The sequence below is a fragment of the Spermophilus citellus genome (assembly GCF_964194105.1).
Source record: "Spermophilus citellus genome assembly, chromosome: 15".
NCBI classification, from domain to species: Eukaryota; Metazoa; Chordata; class Mammalia; order Rodentia; family Sciuridae; genus Spermophilus; species Spermophilus citellus.
The window spans coordinates 62,381,399-62,406,296 of record NC_138195.1 but is presented as its reverse complement, the minus strand read 5'-3'; the positions used below and the strand labels follow the sequence as shown (position 1 = coordinate 62,406,296).

Here is a 24,898-nt window from a genome sequence, read left to right as displayed (position 1 = left end):
TACAATGGAAAGGAAAAATAACTGTTTCTATTTACAAGATAAGTATAAAACTTACCTGCTGATATTTTCTTAGTTCAGCATTGATTGGTACTGGAATTTTATAATTTTCTAACTTTTTCCCGTCTAACAATTGTTCCAAAAAGTGTCGCTCTTTTGCTTTCAACTGGATTAATTCTTCTGACATGTTTGGAGGGTCTGGAATGCCTGCCTAAAATAATTTTTTAAAAAATGTATTAAAACTATTTAGTCACAATTTTTCATTCTCAAAAGTATCAAATAAGTCTTACCAAAACAGAAATACACAGAGAAAAAATAAACAATATGGTTTTAAAGACTTAAAGACAAACAAGTCTTAAGAATTTGATAGGTATTAAAACTGCTTGAATCAGACTACTAAGAAAACATATGAGGTATTTTAAAGAACACAGCTATGGCTTAATTTTCTCACACCATGAATTACTTGATAAAAAGGTAAATAAAAAGTTACGTAGTTTAAATTAAATGTTGTAACTGGGAGCTTCTCAATTTTAGTGTTGTGATGCCCTCTGGTATTTGATCTCAAAATGTGGTCTGGAGAGATCCCTGTGGTAGAGAACCCCTATGGATCCTAAGACCTTTTTTATTATCAGAATAATCTGAATTGACTTTTTTTTTCAGTGTTAGGAACAGAATTTAGGGTCTCCAATATGATTTCATTTTTTAAAAAGCCAATATTTGCATTTTTTATTTTGTTGACATCTGCATAAAGTTTGTTGAGTGAAATTGATAGTGTTTTTTTTTTTAAAGAGAGGAGAGGAGAGAAGGAGGGAGGGAGGGAGGGAGGGAGGGAGGGAGAGAGAGAGAGAGAGAGAGAGAGAGAATTTTTTTTTAAATATTTATTTTTTAGTTTTTTTTTTGGCGGACACAACATCTTTGTTGGTATGTGGTGCTGAGGATCGAACCGGGGCCGCACGCATGCCAGGCGAGTGCACTACCACTTGAGCCACATTCCCCAGCCCCCGGTAGTGTTTTAAGAATGAACTAAGATATACTAGTAGTCACTGTATTCCTCACAGCTATCCACTAGCATTTTAAAAAATGCCATTCAGAACATTGAATGGAAAATGTCACTACTCATTACAGTTTTACTCACAATAGTTGAGATGATTTGGAATTAACCTATGTGTTTATCAACAGGTGAATAGATAAAGAAACTGATATATGATGGAACACTATTCAGCCTTAAAAAACAAAATGAAATTCTGTCATTCATGACAACATGTATGAACCAGAACAACACTATGCTAAGCAAAACAAGCCAGACACATAAATACAAACACTGAATGATCTCACTTTGTGGAACCTAAAAAAGTCAAATGAATAGAGTAGAGTAGAATGGTGGTTGCTAGGAGTTCTGTAGGAAGGGAAGTAAAGGAGAAATAGGAAGATGTTGGTTAAAGGACACAAAGTTCCAGAGGGGATGAATAAGTTCTACAGCATGGTGACTATAGTCAATAATAATATATCACCATACTTAGAAATTCTGAAAATGACACTAAGGTCTTTTATATAGTGGTCTAGACATTTTTTTTTCTGGCCACACTGGTTATTTCTTAATATCATAATAAAATCTACATGCAGAGAAATATGACAATTTAAAATAGTTTTATAAATCAGTACCTTAATAAATTATAAAACCAACATCTCTTTATCAAAACAAGAAAAATCACCTTAGAAAATCCCCTATGCTCCTTGCCAATTAGAATCTCCATTTCATTTTCTCAAGAAGTAATCACTTGACTGAATTTTACCATTTCTTTCTTTCTTTTACATCTTTATTATATAAGTGTGCATCCAATTTCTTTTGCCTATTTTTTAACTTCATAAAAGTGGAATATTATGTTAAGAGTTCATTAATAGAGCTGGGGCTGGGGCTCAGTGTTAGAGCACCTGCCTAGCACATTCGAGGAACTGGGTTTGATCCTCAGCATTATATAAAAATAAATAAATTAAATAAGGGTATTGTGTCCCTCTACAACTTCCAAAAAAAAAATAGTTCACTAATATTGTTCTATGTGTCTGCAGTTTGTTTTTGTTGCAGTGTAAGAGTTCACAACTTGGGCTGGGGATGTGGCTCAAGCGATATCGCGCTTGCCTGGCATGCGCGGGGTGCCGGGTTCATTCCTCAGCACCACATAAAAATAAAATAAAGATGTTGTGTCCACTGAAAAAACTAAAAAATAAGAATTAAAAAATTCTCTCTTAAAAAAAAAAAGAGTTCACAACTTAAAAATCTACTGTTCGTGAATATGAGTTCCTGGTTTTAGACTACTATAAGTCATGCTATAATAAGTCTTCTGGAAAATGTATCTTGGCACATGTGTTGAGTCTCTCTCTATATATATTTTTATGTAGAATGGATTTGCTACATCATTGAGATAAATATCTTCATCAAATAAAGCCAACTATTTTTTCAAAGAAGCTATCCAATTTATATTCATACTTTCGTGGTAGGAATATAAAATGGTATAGTAACACTTTGGGGTAGTCTGGCAGTTTCTGGAAAGCAGTCATGGAGAGTCCTTAGAAAGCTAAACTATTGGAAGCAACCTAGATGCCCTTCAGTAGATGAATGGATAAAGAAACTATGGTATATATACACAATGGAATATTGCTCAGAATTAAAAGAGAATAAAATTACAGCATTTGCAGGTAAATGGATGGAGATGGAGAATATCATGCTAAGCAAAGTAAGCCAATCCCCAAAAACAAAGGCTGAATGTTTTCTCTGATAAGTGGATGCTGATCCATAATGGGGAGGATGAGGCATGGGAAAAATGGAGGAACTTTTGACTCGGCAAAGGGGAGGGGGTTATGGTGGTTGCATGGGGGCATGAGGGCAAGTTGGTGGAATGAGATGGACATCATTACTTTAGGTACATGTATGACTGCTACATCGTATACAACCATAGAAATGTAAATTTGTGCTGCAATTGTGTACAATGAATCAAAATGCATTCTGCTGTCATACATACCTAATTATAATTAATTAATTTTTAAAAAAAAGTTTAACAAGCTGGGTATTGTGGCACATGCCTGCAATCCCAGGTACTTGGGAGGCTGAAGTAGAAGGACCACAAGTTTGAGGCCAGCTTCAGCAATTTAACAAGACCCTGATTTAAAAAAAAAAAAAAAAAAAAAAAAATTGGGGATGTAGCTCAGTGGTAAAGCACCTCTGGGTTCAATTCCCAGTACCAAAGGGGCAGCAGGGTTAAACTTACTATGTGACTCAGCAATTTCATTCCTAGATATTTACTCAAAAGAAATAAGAACAAACATATATGAAGACTTGTAAGTGTGCCACGCTCATTATTCACAATAGCCAAAAGCTGGTAACAATCCAAATATCCATCATCTGATGGATAAACAAAACATGGTATGTTCATACATGGAATTCTATTCAGCTATAAAAAGTAAGTACCAATACATTCTATAGTATGGATTACGTATGTGCCTATTTCCTGAATTATCTAAATCCTATCAAAATATTAAAAAGCAGCTTGGTAATGGGATCTAGGCTCATCTCTTGCTTTAAGACACTTCTACTTCCTGCTTTAAGACACTTCTACTTGCTTCCAATAGTTTAGCTTTCTAAGGACTCTCCATGACTGCTTTCCAGAAACTGCCAGACCACATACACTATTTCTGTCCCATGAATGCACTCCAAAGTGCTCCAATTAGCCTTTTAAATTTCTTGCTCCATACTGCTAAGAAACTTCATTTGCTTTTTACAGTTTTAATTTCTATCTCTCAAATTTACCTCTCAACTAAACTTCAGCCCAGAGAAACTTAGGAACAATTCTATTTCTAGAAGAGCAGCAACAAATCATCATTTTTTTAAGGAAACGGTCTCTAATTTCTTTTTAAATTAAAACGCTGTTTTTAAAAAAGTATCAAAGTATTAGAAATCTTAATACTTGTAACACTTTCAAATTAATGCCTTTTTGAAAAAACTTGACATGTTTTAAAGAAGAGTAAAATTATCATGAAGTTACAGAAACATTAAATCCATAAACCAAGTATTGTCAACTTACCTCAAGTGGCATGAGTCTAATTAATGTTGCAAAACATTGCGTAGCCATGAATCTTACACTATCGGTCTGATCACTCATTCTTCCCAACACAGGAACAACTAAAAGAACAATATATGGAACAATACCAACATCTAGTTGTTCCATTACACCTGAATAAGTGATTAAGGAAATTTTGAAAAGATGTTTTCAATAACAATGACTATATTGTTCTGAAACACTTCCTTATTTTCTCATCTGCACTGAGATGATAGACTATCCCGAAAGAACTATGATGCAATTATAATATCATTTTCATACTGTACTTCTGAAACCATTACATATTTTTTTCATGATTGAAAACATAAAATTATGTTTTTTTGCCTAAAGAAGACTGGAGGACAGGGCTGGGGATGTGGCTCAAGTGGTAGCATGCTTGCCTGGCATGCGTGCGGCCCGGGTTCGATCCTCAACACCACATACAAACAAAGATGTTGTGTCTGCCGAAAACTAAATAAATAATTAAATAAATTAAATGTTTAAAAAAAAAAAAAAAGAAGACTGGAGGACATTTTAGTAAATAGAAATTTCAATGTCAAAAAAAAAGTTAGCCACATTTTAAGTTAAGAGAACACAATGCAGTGTGTCAAAGATTAATTCTAAATTTCCCTACAGGATCTTGACAATCACCAACTAGATACAGTGGACCTTGTGAGTGCAGGCTCCTATAATCTTCTGCATTTTGAACCAGTTTCTACTGATCTGATCTTCATCCATCTTTCTTGCTCCAGAACCATTTTTCCGATACTTCAAGTTAAAAAATAGCTGCCTTCTCCTTTACAATGGGCTTGCCTACCTAGTTCTAGTTATCTAGTATTATTTTGGTCATTTTCCAACTAAGAAACAAAGAAAGTTTGGAAATATTTTATGTTTATACCACAGGTACTACCTGAAAAAACATTAATTATAAACCAAATAAACAAATCAGTTATTAGATACATAGTTTAAAAGTACATAAAATAGCAAAATCATTTTAAAATTAATAGTGAATCTTTTTTTTTTTTTTTTTGTACCACGAATTGAACCCAGGAGCGCTTAACCACTGAGTCACACCCCCAGTCCTTTTTTTTTTTTGGTGCTGGGGATTGAACCCAGGGCCTTGTGCATTGTAGGCAAGCACTCTACCAACCGAGCTATATCCCCAGCCCCCCAGTCCTTTTTGATATTTTATTTTGAGATAGGGTATCGATGAATTGCTTAGGACTTTGCTAAGTTGCTGGGGCTGGCTTCAAACTTGCAATCTGCCTGCTTCAGATTTCTGAGCTGGTGGGATTACGGGTGTGTGCCACTGTGCCTGGTCAACAGTAATTCTTAAACTTTCCATGTGAAAATTTTAATAAAATATAAAATATTTGTAATGAAATAAAACTTTAAAAGTAATTTTCTTTTTTGAACAAAGTAGGTTATTTATATGCATATTTTATTTATTTATTTAATTAATTTTTTTAAACAAACTAACAAGCTTGGGATGAAATTTTTATTTATTTATTTATTTTTAAAGAGAGAGAGAGAGAGAGAGGAGAGAGAGAGAGAGAGAGAAAGAGAGAGAAAGTATATGCATATTTTAATAAGTCAATTTTATTTTGGTCATCCTTAAGAAAACTAAATAAAATGTCTAAGGGGTTTGTCAAAATTAAAAAAGGATACAGGCAAGTGCTTCAATTGCACCCTCTTGCTTGACATTGTCATCAATTGCTCCCAGCCATGGAAGTACCTTTTCCAAAAAGATGTTCATTGTTTCCATGGTAGCTATTTTGCTCATGACACCTACACAACGAGCAGCCATGTGCCTCACTGCAGTGCTCGGGTATTGAAGGCACATATAAAGATGAGACAAATGCTGTACCAACTAAAAATAAAAAAGTTAAAGGCAATCAGAATACTCATTAAGGTCTCTATCATTTAAAATGTTAACTATAATAGCCCACAATCAAAGATGTTCTCAATATTTCTAGTTAACTCTAAATCCAAAAATATCTCCAAATACCTCAAAACATTACTGTCAAGACATCAATAGAAAGTTAATCTAAACTCATTCTAAGATATCATAACTGTTTAAGAAAAGGTACAGAATTTCTCACCATAAGAAAGGCACACACAATTCTTTCAAACTCAACAAGAGACACATCAAAAGGCACTTTCAACATTCTGTTATTAAGACTGGGAATATGATACCACACATCATCAGCCTCCTTCAAATTTGTTGATTTAGGTTTAAGAATGTACTTTTTATTCACTGGGTTCAGTATTCCTAATTTTGTTCTAGGTATCATACTCTGATAGAAATTATCAAGTTATGATTGTGATAACAATAACATCCTATTATTAAATGCTTGCTGCAGGGAACACTAAGATTAATATTACAGTCAAGAACCTGCTCAACAGTTACAACAGCCTTATAGATCAGCTGAATGAATGTTTGCTAATCATGAGGGCAAGAGCATACATATGGATTCTGTCTTTCTTTACTAATGATAAATTTTTTAAGACAGCTCAAGTGATCCTTATGCTTCAGCCTTCTGAGAAGTTGAGACTACAGGTACACACCACTGTACCCACACCTTATTAACAAAATTTTATCAAGTAAAAGAACCTACTTTATACTACATGAACAAAAATCTTTATTCTTCTCTACTCCCTCTTAGCGAATCTAACAATAGAGAACTAGAGCTATTGTCCTTCACAATGGTACAATTGCAAAGACCTTCCTAATGTAGGTATATGCAAAGAATAACACTCTTCTATAGAAAAAACACATAACTAATTTTCCTCCTCCTCCTGTTACAATTCTTTTGTAAGAAATATAACAGTAAAGTCACAAACCAGTGTTCTATCTTTGACACTGACCAGCTGTGGTTTAGGTGATTTCCTTCTACCTTTATATTTACCTTGGGAACAAGCTTTATTTCCTGCGTTTTTCCTCTCTTGGAGGTATATTATTGGAATGGTTTGAGCAGCGATACTGGCTTTCCTTCCTGTTTATATCTGGTTTCTGCGGCATTAGAGCCCTTTCTGTAATGCCCCATATTCTAAGCTTCCAGATTGAGATTTCTACCATTCATGTACCCCAGCTCACAAAGCCCACAAGAGCTGTGCTGTCAGCAAAGAAGAAATATAGTAATACTGTATTAAAAAAAAAAAAAAAAAACAACTGCAATTACTGGGGATGACATGAAGTTGCATTTTTCAAGTCTTAAGATGTTTTAGTAAGATCATTTATTTGTTCTATCTGAAGAAATTTTACATCTGCATTAGTTAAGTTACCAAGGGATGAAGCTTGGAATCCATTGAAGCTGCTGATGTTTCAAAAACTTGCAGAGAATTCACCAATTCTTGAGCAGGTCCATCTCCCCTTTCCAGGAGGGATTTTCCATCTATTCAAATATATTAAAAGTCTATATCACTTTGCAAGTTAATTTTTCAAAATCTCAACCTTCCCCCCACACACAATTTTTAGCACCTCTCAGCTAGTAGTCAATTTTACGTTTCATGTTAAAATGCCATGACCTTAATTTAAGTGCTAGGGTTCTGCACTCAAAGCAAAAAAAGAAGTTAATAATAATGATCTATTTAGATTATCTCTTTTTAGAAACAGAAAAGAAAAAAAAAAGGGTTTTTTTTGGGGGGGCGGTACTGGGGATTGAACTCAGAGGTACTCAACCACTGAGCTATATTTCTAACCCTATTTTTTATTTTATTTAGAGAAAGGGTCTCACTGAGTTGCTTAGCGCCTCACTTTTGCTGAGGCTGGCTTTGAACTCATGATCCTCCTGTCTCAGCCTCCCGAGCTACTAGGATTACAGGCATGTGCCACTGCACCTGGCTAAAATAAATTACGATGTTTTTAACAAACTTCCAATTTTTAAAATTTACAGTTGTCTGGGATCAACAGAAATAGGTATTTTTATTTTACAGATATATTTAATTGATAGACACTGAAATGTATTAAAAATGTAACTCATAAAATATATATGCATACCAAAATTATTTAGATCAATTATATTCCTCAGTGGGCCAACCATAGCATCCCAGAGATGTGGCAATTTCACTGCCATTTCACCACCAAAATGCTTCACTATAGTTGTCAAGGCAAATTCAGCTCCCCTCCGTTGTACCAGGTAAGGCTTTTGGGCCTAAAATTAAATATTAGTTGAAAATAATCTCAGGAAAAAAGCATAATACATTTAAAATTTTATCAAGAGAATTTAAAGACTTTACAGTGCTTCATTAACTAATGAAGCAATTATTAGACACAATTATGACAACCATAAACATTTTCCAATAATTAAAATACAAAGGACTAAACCTCCTAACTAGATTTTTGTGTCCAAACTAAAATACTTTTGTAGGGTCAGGGATAAGGAATTAAAGGATATGTGCTGCTTTTAGATATAGTCCTAAGTGACATTTTTTTCTTTGTTTTATCTTCTTCTTTTCCCTATCCCAAAGAAATTTAGCAGTTAAAAGAAAGATGAAATGATATATCCTTATTTATATTCATGTAAAGGACATAATAAGACATGTTAAGCTAACTGCAAGATTGATAATGTGGTATTCAACAATAATTACAGTCCATATAAGACCATCTCCCCCACAAAAGAAATATATATACATATTTTTTAATTACTTTAAGATGAAGAAAGGGTTTGGGATAGTGGTAGAGCACTTGCCAAGCATGTGCAAGGCCCTTCATTTGATCCCCAGCACTGCAAAAGAAGAAAAAAAGCTATAAAGTATTAGAAGAGCTTTGTAACCCACGGAGGAATAAATACCAAAATCACAGTAAAATTTTGATGGAAACTATTATGGTGAGATATAACCAATGAAAAAGATTTCACACAATTTTGTTTATGTTTTTCTTTTTCTTTTTTTTTTTTTTTTGAATCAAGGATTTAACACAGGGGTACTGACTGAGCTACATCCCCAGCCCTTTTTCATTTTTGAGACAAGGTCTTACTAAGTTCTTTAGGGCCTTGATAAGTGTTGAGGTTGGCCATGAACTTGTAATCCTCCTGCCTCAGCCTCCCAAGATGCTAGGATTACAATGTACACCATTATGCCTGACAACATTCATAGAGTATAGATATATAGACAATAACTTAAGATGATGATTTTAAAAACAAATTAAAAATAGGCTTATATTTTACAAACCCCTGTCTTTTAGCATCAATAGTTTACTGCTGAACCCAGGTAAGTTCCTACATATTGCGATCAAAACTGTTTAGATTCATTTCATTGTTAATAACATGAATCAAATTTTCTAAACAAAACACTTATCATTGGTTATTATTTATCTTTAAAGAAATTAGTAATAAAGAACAGAGAGACCAACAGTACAGAATGGAAAGTCAGAATAAATCCTCAAAAATGAAAAGCATGATATATAACAAAGGGCCCATTATAAATCAAGGAAGAAAGGTTTCAATAGTGGGATAACTGGTTGTTTGCACACAGTTTAGATCCCTATACTCATATCACACATTTAATACATTCTAAGTTAACCAAAAGTCAGGTGGGCAGTGATGATCTCACATTTGTAAAACTACTGTCTGAATATCAAAAGAAATTCTGGATATCAATAAGACTGAGAAGTTATTTTTTACTCTTGTTTAATATCTTCTTTGTAGTCAATACTATGGGAGTGAATTCATTTATATATTTATAAATAGCTTATGTACCCACCATCAAGAGGGTTTCTTGCCTAGGAAGGTAAAGTTAGGCTGGTAAAAATTATAAGACACATGAGAAATTTAAATAGCTTAACTATTATCCTGGACCATGTTGCTAGAGTACTCCAAAAAGCTATTAATACTAGTCCTTTCATTTATAAGTACAAAAATACAGTTCTGGAACCTGACATGACAACTTAGTTCTCAATGTATAAGCTAGATATCTGTTTTAAAATCAAAACATTCAAAAGAAAAAAAATCTACTTACCTCATCAAGTTCGACAAGGATACTCCCACTACTTCCGGCAGGAAGATCTGCTATTTGAGCTTTTACTGCTTTCGGGGTAGGACCTCGCCTACTTGTGATAGCAAATGCAGCTTTCTGATGCCTATAGAGTGTGATTATACCTCTGTGCTTGGTTACAGTATGGTGCATTCCATCTTTTTCTGAGTTGGGTCCTAATAAGGAAAAAAATTAGCCTTTTAATCATAATATAGGTAACCAAAAGTTCTCTGCTCCAAATGAGACACAGCCCTTTATTTAAGGCCTCAATTTTTATAAGCTAATGACATGTTTTTTTTAGACAATGAAATGGCAACAAAAAAATCTACTTGCATAGGTTTTATAACACAAAGTTGTAGAATCATGTGAACAATAAGAAATATCACATGCACGAATGATTGTGCCTAGGCACAAAAAGAAACATTAAAAATAACTCAAGCAAGCTTCCTCTAAAATAATGTTCATGGTCCCCATGAATTCAGGAAAACTTGACCACTGCAGAATATTCCTGCCTCATATAATAAAGGAGAGGGGAAAGATGATAACCCTCTTGTATTTTTATGTTAATATTCCAAATGTTCACATTCTTCTTTCAGATCAATTTTTGATAGCACCAAATTAGCAAATCTATTACATTTTCAATAATTTGTTTTGTTTTCCTAAAATCTTATTAATAAAAAATATAAGTCATGTAGGACTGAGTCATGTGAAGAAACACTGGTCTTTGATACCAGACTACTAAAAGTAGTTATTTTCCACATGAATTCTCCAAAAGAAAATAGAAAAACTGGTTAAGCATTATTTACTAAACAGAGTTCAATCTCATGAAAGACTAAATTTAGAAAACAAAATACAATAGGAAGAACTTTCATTAACATTTGATACAACTGTTTTCTAGCCTATTAAGTCATACAATGACGGTTTTCAAGATGAAGGTAAGGGTGAATACCTGTCTCAATGGATTTCAATCACCTTATATCAGATATCAGGTCTCTTATGACTGGCTTATTTAAGAGGGTTGTAATTGATTAGCTAATTGAAGTAACAAGGAATTTTGTTGTAACCAAACTTTTTTCTCTCAGAATGGAATATGGAGAAAATGGCTCTAACATGAATGATAGATATAAGTAAATGAAAACAAATTTAAATAGTTAATTTCTTCTCTATCCCATATAAAGGTTTAGATATATACCTTTAGAATTTTCCTGGCCACTTTGTGTTGGTACTGGACATGTTACACAAGGAGTTAGATATGGGTCCACACAAAGTGAGCTACAGAGATTTTTAATAATCTTTGAATTGGGACAGGGTGTCCTTGTTGTGCACTGCTGAAGAAGTTTAGCTATGCACTGAGCTGCATAGTTTTGCACTAGTGTATTCTCTTCTTTTTTAATCGTCTCCATTAGTGGTTTTATGATAGGATTTAATTTCTCCGGAAGCTGCTGCAAGCTCACAACTGCACATGCAGCAAAAGTATGCACTCTCAACTGCAACACTTGCCACTCTTGGTTTGTCTCTGTAACTGTCATTTGGACCTGCTGTCGTTTACTATCTAATTGCTGTAATACTTGAGAATTTAAATCGAAAGTTGATGTGACTTCATTAAAAACAGTAGTGACCTAATAAAAAAAAAAGAAATAAAAACTCATTAATTACATTAACCCCAAATACACTATAAACTCCTAAACAGCAGACAGCAAGTTTTCTGTTTCACAAAAGTTCCTTATTATCTAATATTGTTTTTAGTACTCAGAAAACTAATACCTAAAACCTCCCAACTAAAGTTTACTTAGTCTAACTTAACATTAACATTATATTCCTGAAGAAAGACACATTCTTTTGAGATGAATAAAATTTCTTCTCCTTTAAGTATATCTAATCTGTTTGAGGGGAAAATCACACTCAACACTTATAGTGTGCTTTGGTGACATAAAGAGAAAGCAATATGCAAATACAGATATATGCAAATATAAACTGTTAGTATCAAAATTTAAAAACTTCTTGGGAAAAATATTCTAACTAAAAAAATGTTTAGGGTAGCTGTTTACAAAGTGGTTAAGTAATGCTAATTTAATTATTTTCATTCTTTCTTTGACCTCCCTTCTCGCAGAAATGTTCAGGCCACAAAAGAGAGAGGGGAGAAAAATGCAACAGCCATTATTTGTTTAATTACCTAGATAAAGTTGACTGCTGTTCCAGACAACTTTACAAACCTCATTAACAACTGTTCAGTCCATTTTTTTAAAACAACTTTACTGAGATATAGTTCTTATGCCATAAAAGTAACCCATCTGAAGTATTTATAATTCACTCATTTTTAGTATACTCATAGTTATGAATCAAAATTTTAGAACATATTTTCCTAAGTTCATAAAGAATACTCATACTCACTAGCAAACACTCCTCATTTTTCCCCAGCCCTATGGAACTTTCTTATCTGATTTGTCTTTCCAAAGTTGTCTATTTTGTAAATTTTATATAAATGGATTCATAAAATATGTAGTCATTTGTGACCTATTTCATTCATTTAGTATTATGCCTTCAAGGTTCACAAATGTTTTAGCATTGTATCAATATTTCCTTTTTTGATCAAATAATATTTCATATGATAATTTTTACTTATATACTATATTCATTCATCAATTGATTACTGATGGGTTTTTCCTACTTTTTGGCTACTTTTTGAATGATGTTGCTGTGAACATTCACATACATAGAGATTGTGTGATGGGCTCATATAACAAAAACTCTTGATAGATAGGTTATAGCAATTATTAAAAGCTTGCAGGGATAGATCCTTATTAACAAGAAAAGCCTAATAACATTGGAAAATTTAAAATCTATTTTCTTTTTAATGGAGAGCCCTTTTTGTTCTCCAACCTCCTGAGTCATTGGGATTACAAGTGTGCATCACTATGCCCAGCAAATCTAATTTTTAATACTTAGAAATTATTAATTTCATTGTGGACAATATCAATAATGCTATACAAATAAGATCTTCTTTTATCACTATAAAATGCTGAAGACTAAGTAAACTATATCAGTTTCACTGTCAATCTGCTCACCACACTTACACATACACACACACACACACACACACACACACACACACACACACAAATCACATACCATTCCTAGCTTATACTTTCTACTCCATTGTTTAAGTTCTGCGCAAGAATTATCTGAAACAGATACACTACTAAAAATTTTCAAATATTGTCCAAAGTACACTATGCTTATTTTGGACAATGTCCAATGATTGTAGGCAATCAAGGAAAAGCTAATCACCCTAAATTAATTCAATCATTTAAACAATATTTACTATCAGATACTCAAAGATGAATAAGACACAGTCTTAACATACCCTAAAAATGCATAGATGGGAAATATAAATAAAGAATTAAGACAACATAACATATCACTGAGGCAAGGGCAGGTTGCTATGAAAGTTCAGAGAGTCACTTAAAACTTAATAGAGGGTTGGAGCTATAGCTCAGTGACAGAGTGCTTGCCTAGCATGTGTGAGGCACTGGGTTCAATCCTTAGCACCACATAAAAATAAACAAATAAAATAAAGGCAGTCTGTCCATCTACAATTACCAAAAGAAAATTAAAACAAACAAAAAAACTTTCTTAGCAGAGGAGCTTAGGGAAGACTTGCCAGAGGCAGTTAACTAATTTTTAAAAAGGAAAGACGTGGAAAAGTGTTATTAATTAATTTATTTTGAGGTGGGATGTTTCTGTTTTCCAAGCTTGCCTGAACTCCAAGGCTCGAGGATTCCTCCCACCTCAGCACCCACCCACTGCCTTGTAGCTGGGACTATAAGTGCATTGCACCACACCTAGCTTTTTGGATTGGTTTAAAGAATGGTTAAGTCAGGAGTTATATACATCTTTGTAAACAGATGAAGTGAGGTAAGAGGTGGAAGGCAGGATACCGTCTAAAGAACTGAAGACAGTTTATCATTGCTTGAGTATAACGTGCAAATGGAGAAGTATCAAGAAAAGAACTCTAGGTGAGTGTACAGTGTTGAGGCAGAGAACTTCTGGCAAAGGACCAGGAACTCAGGCATAGAAGTGAGACTGAGTGAGGCACAGAAAACACTGTGTGTGATGTATTTCTGCAAAAAGAAAGCTAACCAGTTTGGCAGAAGTTTGGTAATGAGAAAAGAGATGGGGTATCTAGAGAAGGTAATGAGAGTAGGGGGGAGGGGGTCTAAAAAGCAAGGGAAAGGAAACCATTTTTAAGGAAGAAAGGGATACAGAGTGGCACAAAAGTCTAGCAAAGCATGAAGGATGAAATGGACCAGAAACTGCCTGGAGGTAGAATCAGAGAACAATCAGACCTAAATATCAAGGCCTTTAGGCTTTGAAAATGCAAACAGAGAAATGATAAACATGAGACTTTCTGAAAGAAAAATTCCACTTTTGGTTATGTCTGAAGTGGCAATGAGATAATAATCCAAATAAAAGTGCTTAACAAAAGAACATAAGATTAAGAGTAGATAATATTGCACATGATTGAGAAAAGATAATATGGATAAGAACTAAATTAAGAGACTGGTGAGAGAGGAAAAGACAGAAATGCTTATATCGGGTAAATGCCCCTATCTGGCATTTAAGAGGAAAACAGGGATCCAATAAAAGATATAAAAGACTTTTACCTTTTAAAATTACCATCCCTAAATACTTTCTTCCAGAGATTCTGATATTTATGCTATTTCCTGTTCTGAGTTGAAACCACTGGACTGATGAAATTGAATAGTAATTTCACTGGGAAATAAGGGGTCCTTCTTGAAGAAGGAGGATATTTGAAACTTCAATAAGTTTACAGAAATAGTAGGAAGGAAATCTAATTATAAAGAATCTTTGAGGAATTTTAACTCTAGGCATTTAGAAAACTTTACCAAAGAACAACTTGGGTACAAAAATAACAAGTTTAGCTTTCTCTCATAAGTGAGAAAAAAAAAATTCAACTACAGTATTTTTCAGTCAGAAAGGGGATTAAGAAATGAACATTTGGACTGGGATTGTGGCTCAGTGGTAGAGTGCTCGCTTAGCACGGGCGGGACCTGGGTTCGATTCTCAGCACCACATAAAAATAAAGGCATTGTGTTGTGTACATCTACAAAAAAGATTCTCTCTCTTACAAAAAAAAAAGAAAGAAAGAAACATTATTTCATGAGGCCAAACACAAACAAGTAGCTCAATTTCTCAATTCTATAACCCAGGAATAACTAATTTATAGTAACTGAACTCACAGACTGAACTAAGTACAAAGCTGTAGTAATCAGACACTGGTGTTGGTTAGGAAGATACAAACATATTGGGCACAAAGATTCAGATAACAGATCCACATACATTCTTCAGTTGATTTTTTACAAAGATGCCAAAGCAATCCAACAGAAAAAAATCTCCTAATAATGATGCTAGGAAAACTAGATATATGTAGAAAAACAACCTTGACTTCATACTATACACAAACATTAATTCAAGATAGATCACTAGGGATGTAACTTAGTGGTTCAAAGTGTTTGGCTAACACATATGAGGCTCTTGGTTTGATCCACAGCACTACTAAAAACTGGCAGAAGAACCAAACGTGGTTGTGCACACCGGTAATCTCAGTGGCTGGGGAAGCTAAGGCAAGAGGACTGCAAGTTCAAAGCCAGCCTCAGCAACTCAGCGAGGCCCTCAGCAACTCGGCAAGACCTTGTCTCTGAATAAAATATTTAAAAAGGGCTGGGGATATAGCTCAGTGATTAAGCGCCCCTGGGTTTAATCCCTTGTACAAATAATGATGATGATGATGGAAGACAAATCTAAACATGAAAGCTAACACTATGAAGCTTTAGAAGAAAATGTATGCAAATTCCTTCACTATTTGGAGATAGAAAAAGGTTCTTTAGATCACAAATCATAATCAAAGAAACAACTGATAAATTTATTCAGATTGAATCTATCTGACAAGGAATTGGTATCCAGGATTATAAAGAACTCCTATGATTCAATAAGAAACAACTAAAAGTAGACAAAAGATCTGAAGACATTTCAGAAAGGAAGATACAGAAATGGCCAATAAAGATATAATTTGTCACAAAGAAAATGAAACTCAAAACCACAATGACACCATCACACAACCACAGAATGGCAAGTTAAAGGGGCTCATTATACTAAATGTTATTAATGATGAAGAGCACCCAAAACTCTCACACCTTGTTAGTTAGGAGGTAAAATGATACAACCACTTTGGGAAGTCTGAGTTTTTAAAATTTAATTTTAGTTTTTTGCAGTGGTGGGTATTACCCAGCTTTATCACTGAGCCATACCCCTATCCTCTATGTAGTTTTCCAAAAAAATAAAGAAAGGCAACTATCTTAAGATTCAGCAATTCCACTCATATATATTTACCAAAGAAAAATGAAAATATATGTCCACCAAAAAATGTGTATTAAAAAAGCTTACAGAAGCTTTGTTCACAATAGCCTCAAACTGGCGATAGCCCATGTCTATCAACAGGAGAATCGCTTAAACTAGTTTTGAAATATTCATACGGTGCCATAAAATGCAGTAATAAAACAAATGAATTATTAATACACATAACATGGATAACTTGGAGGATACCAAGTTCAAGCCAGCCTAGGCAAGTTAATGAGACCCTGTCTTAAAAAAAATAAAAACATGTTGGGGATATAGTTTAGTGGTAGAACACCTCTAGGTTCAATCCTTAGTACACAAAACAAAACAAAACAAAAAACCCTTCAGAGCACAGTGTATAATTACATTTATATGATATTGTAGAACAAGCAAAATTAATTTACCATGAGGTAAAGAATGGTTACTTAGGGACAAGGAGAAGAAGGGACTAACTACAAAGTAGTGATGGGAATTTCTATCTTGACAAGGTTTAGATTTTACATTCATATGTATCTGTGAAAATTCATCTAATGTTCACCTAAGACTGAGCACTTACACATTGAAGTGTACAAATATCTGAAATTTACTTAGAAATACATTAAAAAATAAGATGGATTGGTGGTTTGGAAAGAAGGGTAGATATTTGAATATATGCGTGATAAAGCATATATTCAAGGGGCTGGGGATGTGGCTCAAGCGGTAGCGCGCTCGCCTGGCATGCGTGCGACCTGGGTTCGATCCTCAGCACCACATACCAACAAAGATGTTTTGTCTGCCGAGAACTAAAAAATAAATAAATAAATATTTTAAAAAATTCTCTCTCACTCTCTCTTTAAAAAAAAAAGCATATATTCAAAATGTCAACGGCACAATCTAATTGCTGAGTATATAATGTTTGTTGTATGAATTCTTTACTTTTTAAAGTATGTTTGAATTTCCATTTTCATTTAATGTTGGGAGCAGGGAGAAGAAATATTTAGGGATTTGTTAAAGTTTTTCCTATATTTTTCTCTTCTCAAGCAAGACTAGGAAACAACAAAATGTAACAACTTTTTTGAATAAAGGTACATTGGTTTGTCAGAATTTGAGTTTAAAGGGATGGGGATGTAGCCCAGAGGCAAAGTGCTTGCCGACATGCATGAGGCCCTGTACTACCAACAAAACAAAAATAACAAAAAAACCCAAATACAAACAACAACAACAACAACAAAAAAAAAAAAAAAAAAAAAGAAAAAGAAGGGAAAAACAGAGTTTAGAAAAAGAAAGTTTTTCCCCATTCTCCAAGAAAAGTCAACACATGAAATAAACTAGAATTGAGATGAGAGGCTACCAGGCCACAGACAGATACAACAAAATATGTGGTTTTGTGACAAACATGCTATGACAAATTTCTAATCTTTATTTCATGCTCTAAAATGAAGAGAGTTACTTCTTTACTCACCAGGTCATTAGCTTGATCTATAGTTAAAACGTTGTTGTTTACTCTATTACCAACTTCAATATGTGCATCAGCTAATGATGATATAAGCTGTTTACATTCATTCTGCATTCGTGTGAATGGAACAGCAATTTCATCATAATATAAATGTTCTGAAAGGATATCAAGTAAACGTGGCTGCACAGCTAGGGTAACAGCTTTACATTCCTAAAAATATAATAGACAACAAATATTCAGGGCAAATATATAAACATAATTTTATAGTTATATAAATCTTCACTTAAAAACTACCAAATTCTAAATTTCTACTGATTTTTTAATCTGTTGTTTTCTCTCAGAACAATAATTAGTTGCACAGAGAAAGGTATTATACCCAAACTGCTCTAAAATTTTAATATGAATGACTACAGAACATGCATGTGGAATTATTATAATTCCATTAAAATTTATTTTATTTAATTACTCTTATTGTACTGAATTTATTTGATGTTTACACAAATATAGCACAGATTTAAAAGTACATTACTATAAAAATTTCTTAAAAATAAGTCAAGAAAACATTTGGCATGCACTAACTAAAAATATTACTTAAAGTCATTATTAGACTTCTTAACAGTTTAGACCACAGCTTTACATGCCATACTGTAAAAATGGATATATAATTTAAAAGCTACTTACCTGCCCCCAAATTTAACTAACCCTTCCCACTCTCTCTGGTTGTTGCCTGCCCCAACCAGAGGGGGAATGGCCTCAGTGGTGAGCCATGAGGGGTTCTGTGGGATCTGGGTGATCAGCCTGGGCTTCACAGAGTAAATCCAGAGAAGCTCTGTGAGGGTCCAGAAACCGAACTGTCAACACTTGCTGCTGAGTCTGAGAGGCACAAAAACACAGCATCACTGCCTCTCCAGCACACCGAGTCCTGCCTAAAAACAGATGAGCCTTGCTTCTTTCCAGAGGCAAAGCAGGGGTCTCAGTTGCAATAGAGCATGGCTCAATTACTTTTAGACACAGTTTTGACACACTGCTAAGAGGCAGTTACAAGCAACTCTCACAGCAAGTGCAGACAGTTAAATTTCCAGAAACAAGTCTTACAAAAAATCATACATCTTATGATAAGTTAAAGGTTAAAGGGGCTAAAAGAGAATGATTTATTTGATACATGAAGATCTGGGTTTAAATATGGAGAGATTTCTCCTCTGACTAAAATTCTGCCCTTGCTACTACCCATTCAAATAGAGCTCTAAAACACAAAGCAGCTTTTTGTAGTTTTAGTATTATGAGATATATACAAGAATGAATGACCAACTGCATACATACAACCCAGTTTCTGGACTGCTTCCATATATACCCATGTTTTTGATAGGGACCTTTCTTAATAGACTTCGGGGTCAAAAACAAATATTAATTATGGGCATGCCTATTAGTCTCAGGTATGGGTAGAAATGTTAAAAAAAATGTTATGGTTAAAGGTAAATGAGAATGAAATAATGTTCAATATAGTTTGGAATACTTTTTCTATGATTGCTGGATCCTATTAGAGAAAAATTTCACTTTCATATTGTAAAATATAAATTATCCTAACAGCTAATGGAAATTAGTTCACATAATTTGTCTTTATTATCTTCAGGAAAAAATCTTACCTTTTGTAAAGCAGCCCATTCACAGATTACCAAAGCAACACTAATTCTTTGTAAGGCAGATTTGGAGTTGAGATGGAAGAGTAGTAACTGGCCAAGGGATTCAGCTGGTTTAATTTCTTGAGTTACCATATTTACACCTGGATCACAAATACAGCAACAAAGTGCTCCTAACAATCTAACAGGGAGAAAAAAGAAGTTACTATAGAAATTACCTGAAATAAAATTTCCCCCAATGAAGCCATATATTTTCCAGTAGATTTCACTCCTATCTTATCATTATAAATAGATATAAATTCTATTTTTAAAATGGAAAAAAAAAATATTTACTTGCTCTAAGTTTTTCATAGGCTGTAACAAGTGTGATAGAGGAAGGATTAACAGATACATGAGAGGAATCTTTCCTTTAAATGACTTCGGAGGCTGTCCTGGGACAGGGGTCTGAGGGACTCCCTCTAAGGGGACAATGGGACCTCGACTTAGCCCAGGTGGGTTATTGACCCACCCTGCTGAGAAAAAAATTTAGGATACATGAAAGTAAGGCACAAGCAAAGCCTTATACATTCCTAAGGCAGGCTACAGACGCTGCTCACCTCTCAAATCAGAGAAGAGTGACACACCCAGGGTTGACCTCTGTGACTATATATAGGATTTTCCTGGGAAGAAAAGTGCAGGTTCCCAGGAAAGCTTTTGTGGAAATCAAATCCCATGTTAATTACTTTTGATATTTGGGATTTAGAAAGTTTCTTTTTGGTTAAGCGGTCTAGCCATAATTCAGCTATGGGCACACTATATAGGTCTTTGACTATGGTGACATTTCAACTGAATGTATTTTTGTTCTACTTGATCTGTATGCTGAAGGTTTTGTTCATCAAACTAAAGACAATCATGACTGATAGTGCTCATAAATCTAAGTCTTCATCTAGTTAGGGTCTCTTTTTCTCTCTCCCCATGAGAGCTAATCTGTCAGGCTAGACCTATAAATTATTCAATACTTGGTGTGTACTCACTTGGCTGCCATCATTCTGGCCCGCATAACTACAAAATCCCTTGTGGCAGGGTCTTCCATGATGGTGTCTGCACCTGCAATATACTCCTGAAGTACTTCTTTACTTTGACTTTGGCCTTGACGTACCTTACCACCTGTTTTTTCCTACAGAAAAGAAAGAAAAAAAAACGAAAACAAAAACCAATAAAGGTTAAACATAAAATTTAATTGGCAACAACAAAAATATTGAAATAACCACAGTAAAATACACTTCACAACATTATTATTTTTTTTTAAATATGCAGTCTCCTTTATTTTATTTAGTGATGCTGGGGATTGAATCCACGGCCTTGTGCATGCAAGGCAAGCAAGCACTCTGCCAAATGAGCTATATCCCCAGCCCCACTTCATAACATTTTAATGGATTAAAAATTACTATTCAACCTTATCATGGTCCTAATAAAAAACAATTTCTCCTTACAAATGCTAAATTAATTTTTGCTGTTAATAATAAAATAATATGAATTTCCTACATGGTTACTATATTGAGGACTGGGGATGTTGCTCAGGGGTAGAGTACCTGCCTGGCATGTATAAGGCCCTGTGTTCAATCCTCAGTGGCTCCCAAAAGAAAAAAAAAATTAAGTTGAATATAGAAATACATGTGTCTCTCTACACTTACCTTGGCTCTAGCTTTTACTTCTAGCAACATATTTAAATCAATAGGTAAGTGAGAAGGCTGCATCATTAAGCAAAGCCAAGCACCCATCCATGGGCAAGCAGCTGCTACCACATACTGAACTGATGCCTTGCTCAAGAGTTCCATCCAAACCTATAAAGTAAAAAGAACATGAAAGTGAAACTTTCCTGTTAAGTACTAACAAAACCTAATATTTATTTTTAGGGATACTGAATCAAAATTTAAAAAGTAGAAATGGCACACATATTAATTTTAAAACTCAACAGAGGCTTATTTTGAAATTCTGGTTTTGGATGGGTTTATATACTACAAGAAGTAATGAAAGGAAAGTTGATTTTTTTAAAAAAAGGAAAACAGAGCCTTCTCCAATATTTTATGGAAAACTTTAAAATAAAATTAGCCATAAAGTAAGAGTTGTCTCATTAAGTCACTACAATTCTTTTCATGCATCATAGGGATTGATACAAATGCAATATTATATTCAAGAAAACACTTTAACAGATAATAGCTCTGGATAAGTATTCACTGATAAATTTTAAAGTGGTAATATCCTAGTTGAATTTAAAACAGAGTAAGTCTCAATTCATGATCTTACTCAGTAAGGTATCTTTATTGATGCCTAACATTAAATTGGCTAGAACCAGCATGCAGAAATAACTCCACTTTTAAAAGTCTAAAATGAGCTAGTTACCTCAGAGACTAACAATTCAAAACAAATCCTCAAGATACAAGTGCCATTTTTCCCCCACAAATGCTATTAAATATATCAAATGTCTCCTCCTTTTAAGACTTCAACACATATGACTAACCTTGCTAATTTAAAAAAAGTACAAGTCTAAACTATGATAATTAAGACTTTCCATACTATCAAAATCAATCCCCCCCCCAAATACTTAGATCTATAAGCATACTATAAACAGCAAAATCAGTCTTCCCTGTTTTATTTTCTGTATTAAGGCTTTCAGAAAGTGCTTAAAACAAAGCCTTAAAGATCACAAAATAAGAAAGCAGAATAAGAAATCTTTTGTCAATGGCTTGAATTTTAGCTTAAATAACATGCACTATTCTAACCAACAATTCCAGCTTGTTATGGCTAACTTAAAAAAAAAAAAAAAAAAAAAAGGTATATCGTACAAATTAAAATGCACAGGCCCAAAGGGACTTTTTCACCTCCTTGATTTTTTTTTTTAAGCTTAAAGTACACATTCAAGCTTGGTTACAAAAATAAAACATTCATCAATTTTCATTTACCAACCAAGCACAAAGTTATTTTACACTATGTTTCTATGACATGGTGTAGCATTTATATCTTTTTACTACAGTGATCTGTGACAGCAGCAGCTTCATTTTGTATTTTTTTTTTTAAACTGAAATTATAAAGTATCCGTCTTAAAGATATCCACTATTCTGGGGCTGGGGATGTGGCTCAAGCGGTAGCGTGCTCGCCTGGCATGCGTGCGGCCCGCGTTCGATCCTCAGCACCACATACCAACAAAGATGTTGTGTCCGCTGAGAACTAAAAAATAAATATTAAAAATTCTCTCTCTCTCTCTCCCCCCCTCTCTCCTTTCTCACTCTCTCTTAAAAAAAAAAGATATCCACTATTCTAAAAATATGTAAAGGATATTCCTTTACTGGTAGAATTAAAAATGTACAAATATCGGCTTTTTCAAAAATATATTTTTTTCTCTTAAAGGTTTAAAGATTTTTACTATATGTAAGAAAATGTAATCATAAATATTAGTTTTGTACCTATATTGTGCAATACTTAAAAAAATTGTATAAAGGTATTTTGAGGCAGTGCCTTACATGTTAAGAGAAACTAAAATAGTTCATATTGTATTATTCTCTAAAATTGGAAAAAAAAAAGTGAAGAAGCATGGCTAACTTAACTATTACACTGCACAAGAAACCTACATTCCTGTCTCATTATAAAGACTGCTAGACTTTTCAAGTCTCTTGATGACTTTTAATTTCTTAAAAATCTCAGATCCATAGTACAGAAATTATGAAAAGCTTTTAAAAAATCTACAAAATTTATAGAAAGAGGGATAAAGATATATTCATTGTACCTTGTGAATGAGATCCAGAATTTCCTGGCTGCTTTCTAAAACACAGAACTGAAAAATATGTCGAAGCATATCAGGCAGTATAGGTATAAGCCAAGATGAAGAATTCTGAAAATAAAAACAGAATCAAAGGTATAGTGTTTAATTCTTTGTTGTCAGCTTATCTGAAATATAAGTCAAATAAGCTAAGTATTATCATGAAAAGATCACATGGCTTTATCAAAAATGTTCAGCTGGTGATAGATTTTGATAAGCTTGAGAGAAAACAAATACTATATTTGTTTATATTATATTATAAAACAAATATTATTCCAAAGGTGGAGAAATTATATAGAATACAATCACTGGGGAGCGAAAAAAAAATTATTAACATCCAAATAAGGTGAAATTACCCTCCATATAGAACCAAGCAGTAACCAGAAGTTTCTCCTTGGTTATATCATACACCACTGCATTTTCAGAAAATTTGGAATAACAGGTTATTGCTGCTGTGCTAGAGGATCAGAGTTTAAGTTCTATGTGCTCACTAGTAATACAAGTAATAAGTTTTAAGATAACACCCAACCTAGAAAATTGTACTTTGCATTCACTACAAAAAAAAAAGTTTTTAATCTATTTCAGGTAAGGGACATCTCAAAAATATGATGAAAGTTATTAGGCCCACTCTTTTCTTAGAAAAACACACATTATGTATATACTTTGGTATATAATTTTGTTTCCAATATCAGAGGCTCAAATGTCTCCTCAAACCTAGATTAAAAATCTTAAGCTAAGGGATTTCTCAACATTTCAAAAGCCTACCTAAATCAAGTAGCCAAAAAGTATTGTAACCAAATACCTGTTATGTACCCAGAATTCTCAACACAAGGAACTGTACATATTCTCAATGCTATTCAAATAATTACAAGCTCGTTTTGAACAGAAACACCAGAAAAATCAAATAAATTAGTTCACAGTACCTATCATCCAAACCACATCATGACTTTCTGAACACAAAAAAATACAGTGTCTGGAAGAAACTGAAGAGAAATTTGATACTTTTAACTGAAATTCCAGAAACACACGTTCCAATGATAGTATGTACATAACTTAAAAAGCTACCTATCATTTTCTAGCCAGTGAAAAACTAATGACAAATATAGGACCTGGGCTTTACCTTCTCATGATGGTTTAAGAAAAGTTTAAAACAACTTACAAAAATCATCAACCAGGGGAGCATATTTACTAAGTTGGTAAACCATAATTCTTCTTTTTGAAGGAAAGGTAGGAAGAAAATAAATTTATATTTTTTCACCAGAGAGAATTAAAGACAATTAGAAAAACAGTAAGTGATATACAGATAACTTAATATTATTAGTCTTTCATACTCTCTCTCTCTCGTGGTTTTGTTTTTGATAGGTCTCACTAAGTTGCTAAGGCTAGCCTTGAACTTGTGATCCTAATGCTTCAGGCTCCCAAGCAGCTGGGATTACATTATAGATGGATGTCACTGTGCCCAGCTCCATAATCTCCTTTCATTTCTGATTTTCTCCATTATATTTACCAACTCTTCCCCTATCCTCAACTCCATTGATGGCAATTCAAAAAG

General features: G+C 33.7%; 1 protein-coding gene and 1 long non-coding RNA gene across 3 annotated transcripts in view; one reads left to right on the top strand and one right to left on the bottom strand.

Annotated features, from left to right (window-relative positions):
• BTAF1 (B-TFIID TATA-box binding protein associated factor 1) overlaps positions 1-24,898 on the bottom strand; it is a 90,262-nt gene that overhangs the window by 14,924 nt on the left and 50,440 nt on the right. For both annotated transcript variants that reach the window (XM_081267369.1, XM_081267370.1), the window contains 12 exons: positions 23,314-23,418; positions 21,224-21,373; positions 20,564-20,706; positions 19,557-19,731; positions 17,920-18,123; positions 11,254-11,680; positions 10,047-10,237; positions 8,089-8,242; positions 7,374-7,483; positions 5,757-5,958; positions 4,074-4,222; positions 56-208 (listed from right to left, as the gene is read on the bottom strand). In XM_081267369.1, coding sequence (XP_081123495.1) covers positions 56-208; positions 4,074-4,222; positions 5,757-5,958; positions 7,374-7,483; positions 8,089-8,242; positions 10,047-10,237; positions 11,254-11,680; positions 17,920-18,123; positions 19,557-19,731; positions 20,564-20,706; positions 21,224-21,373; positions 23,314-23,418 — 2,163 coding nt within the window. The remainder of the gene's footprint in view (positions 1-55; positions 209-4,073; positions 4,223-5,756; positions 5,959-7,373; positions 7,484-8,088; positions 8,243-10,046; positions 10,238-11,253; positions 11,681-17,919; positions 18,124-19,556; positions 19,732-20,563; positions 20,707-21,223; positions 21,374-23,313; positions 23,419-24,898) is intronic.
• Positions 946-24,898, top strand: part of LOC308633948 — a 132,999-nt gene continuing 109,046 nt past the window's right edge. The window contains exon 1 of the long non-coding RNA XR_014018917.1: positions 946-1,001. This is a non-coding gene — a long non-coding RNA (uncharacterized lncRNA). The remainder of the gene's footprint in view (positions 1,002-24,898) is intronic.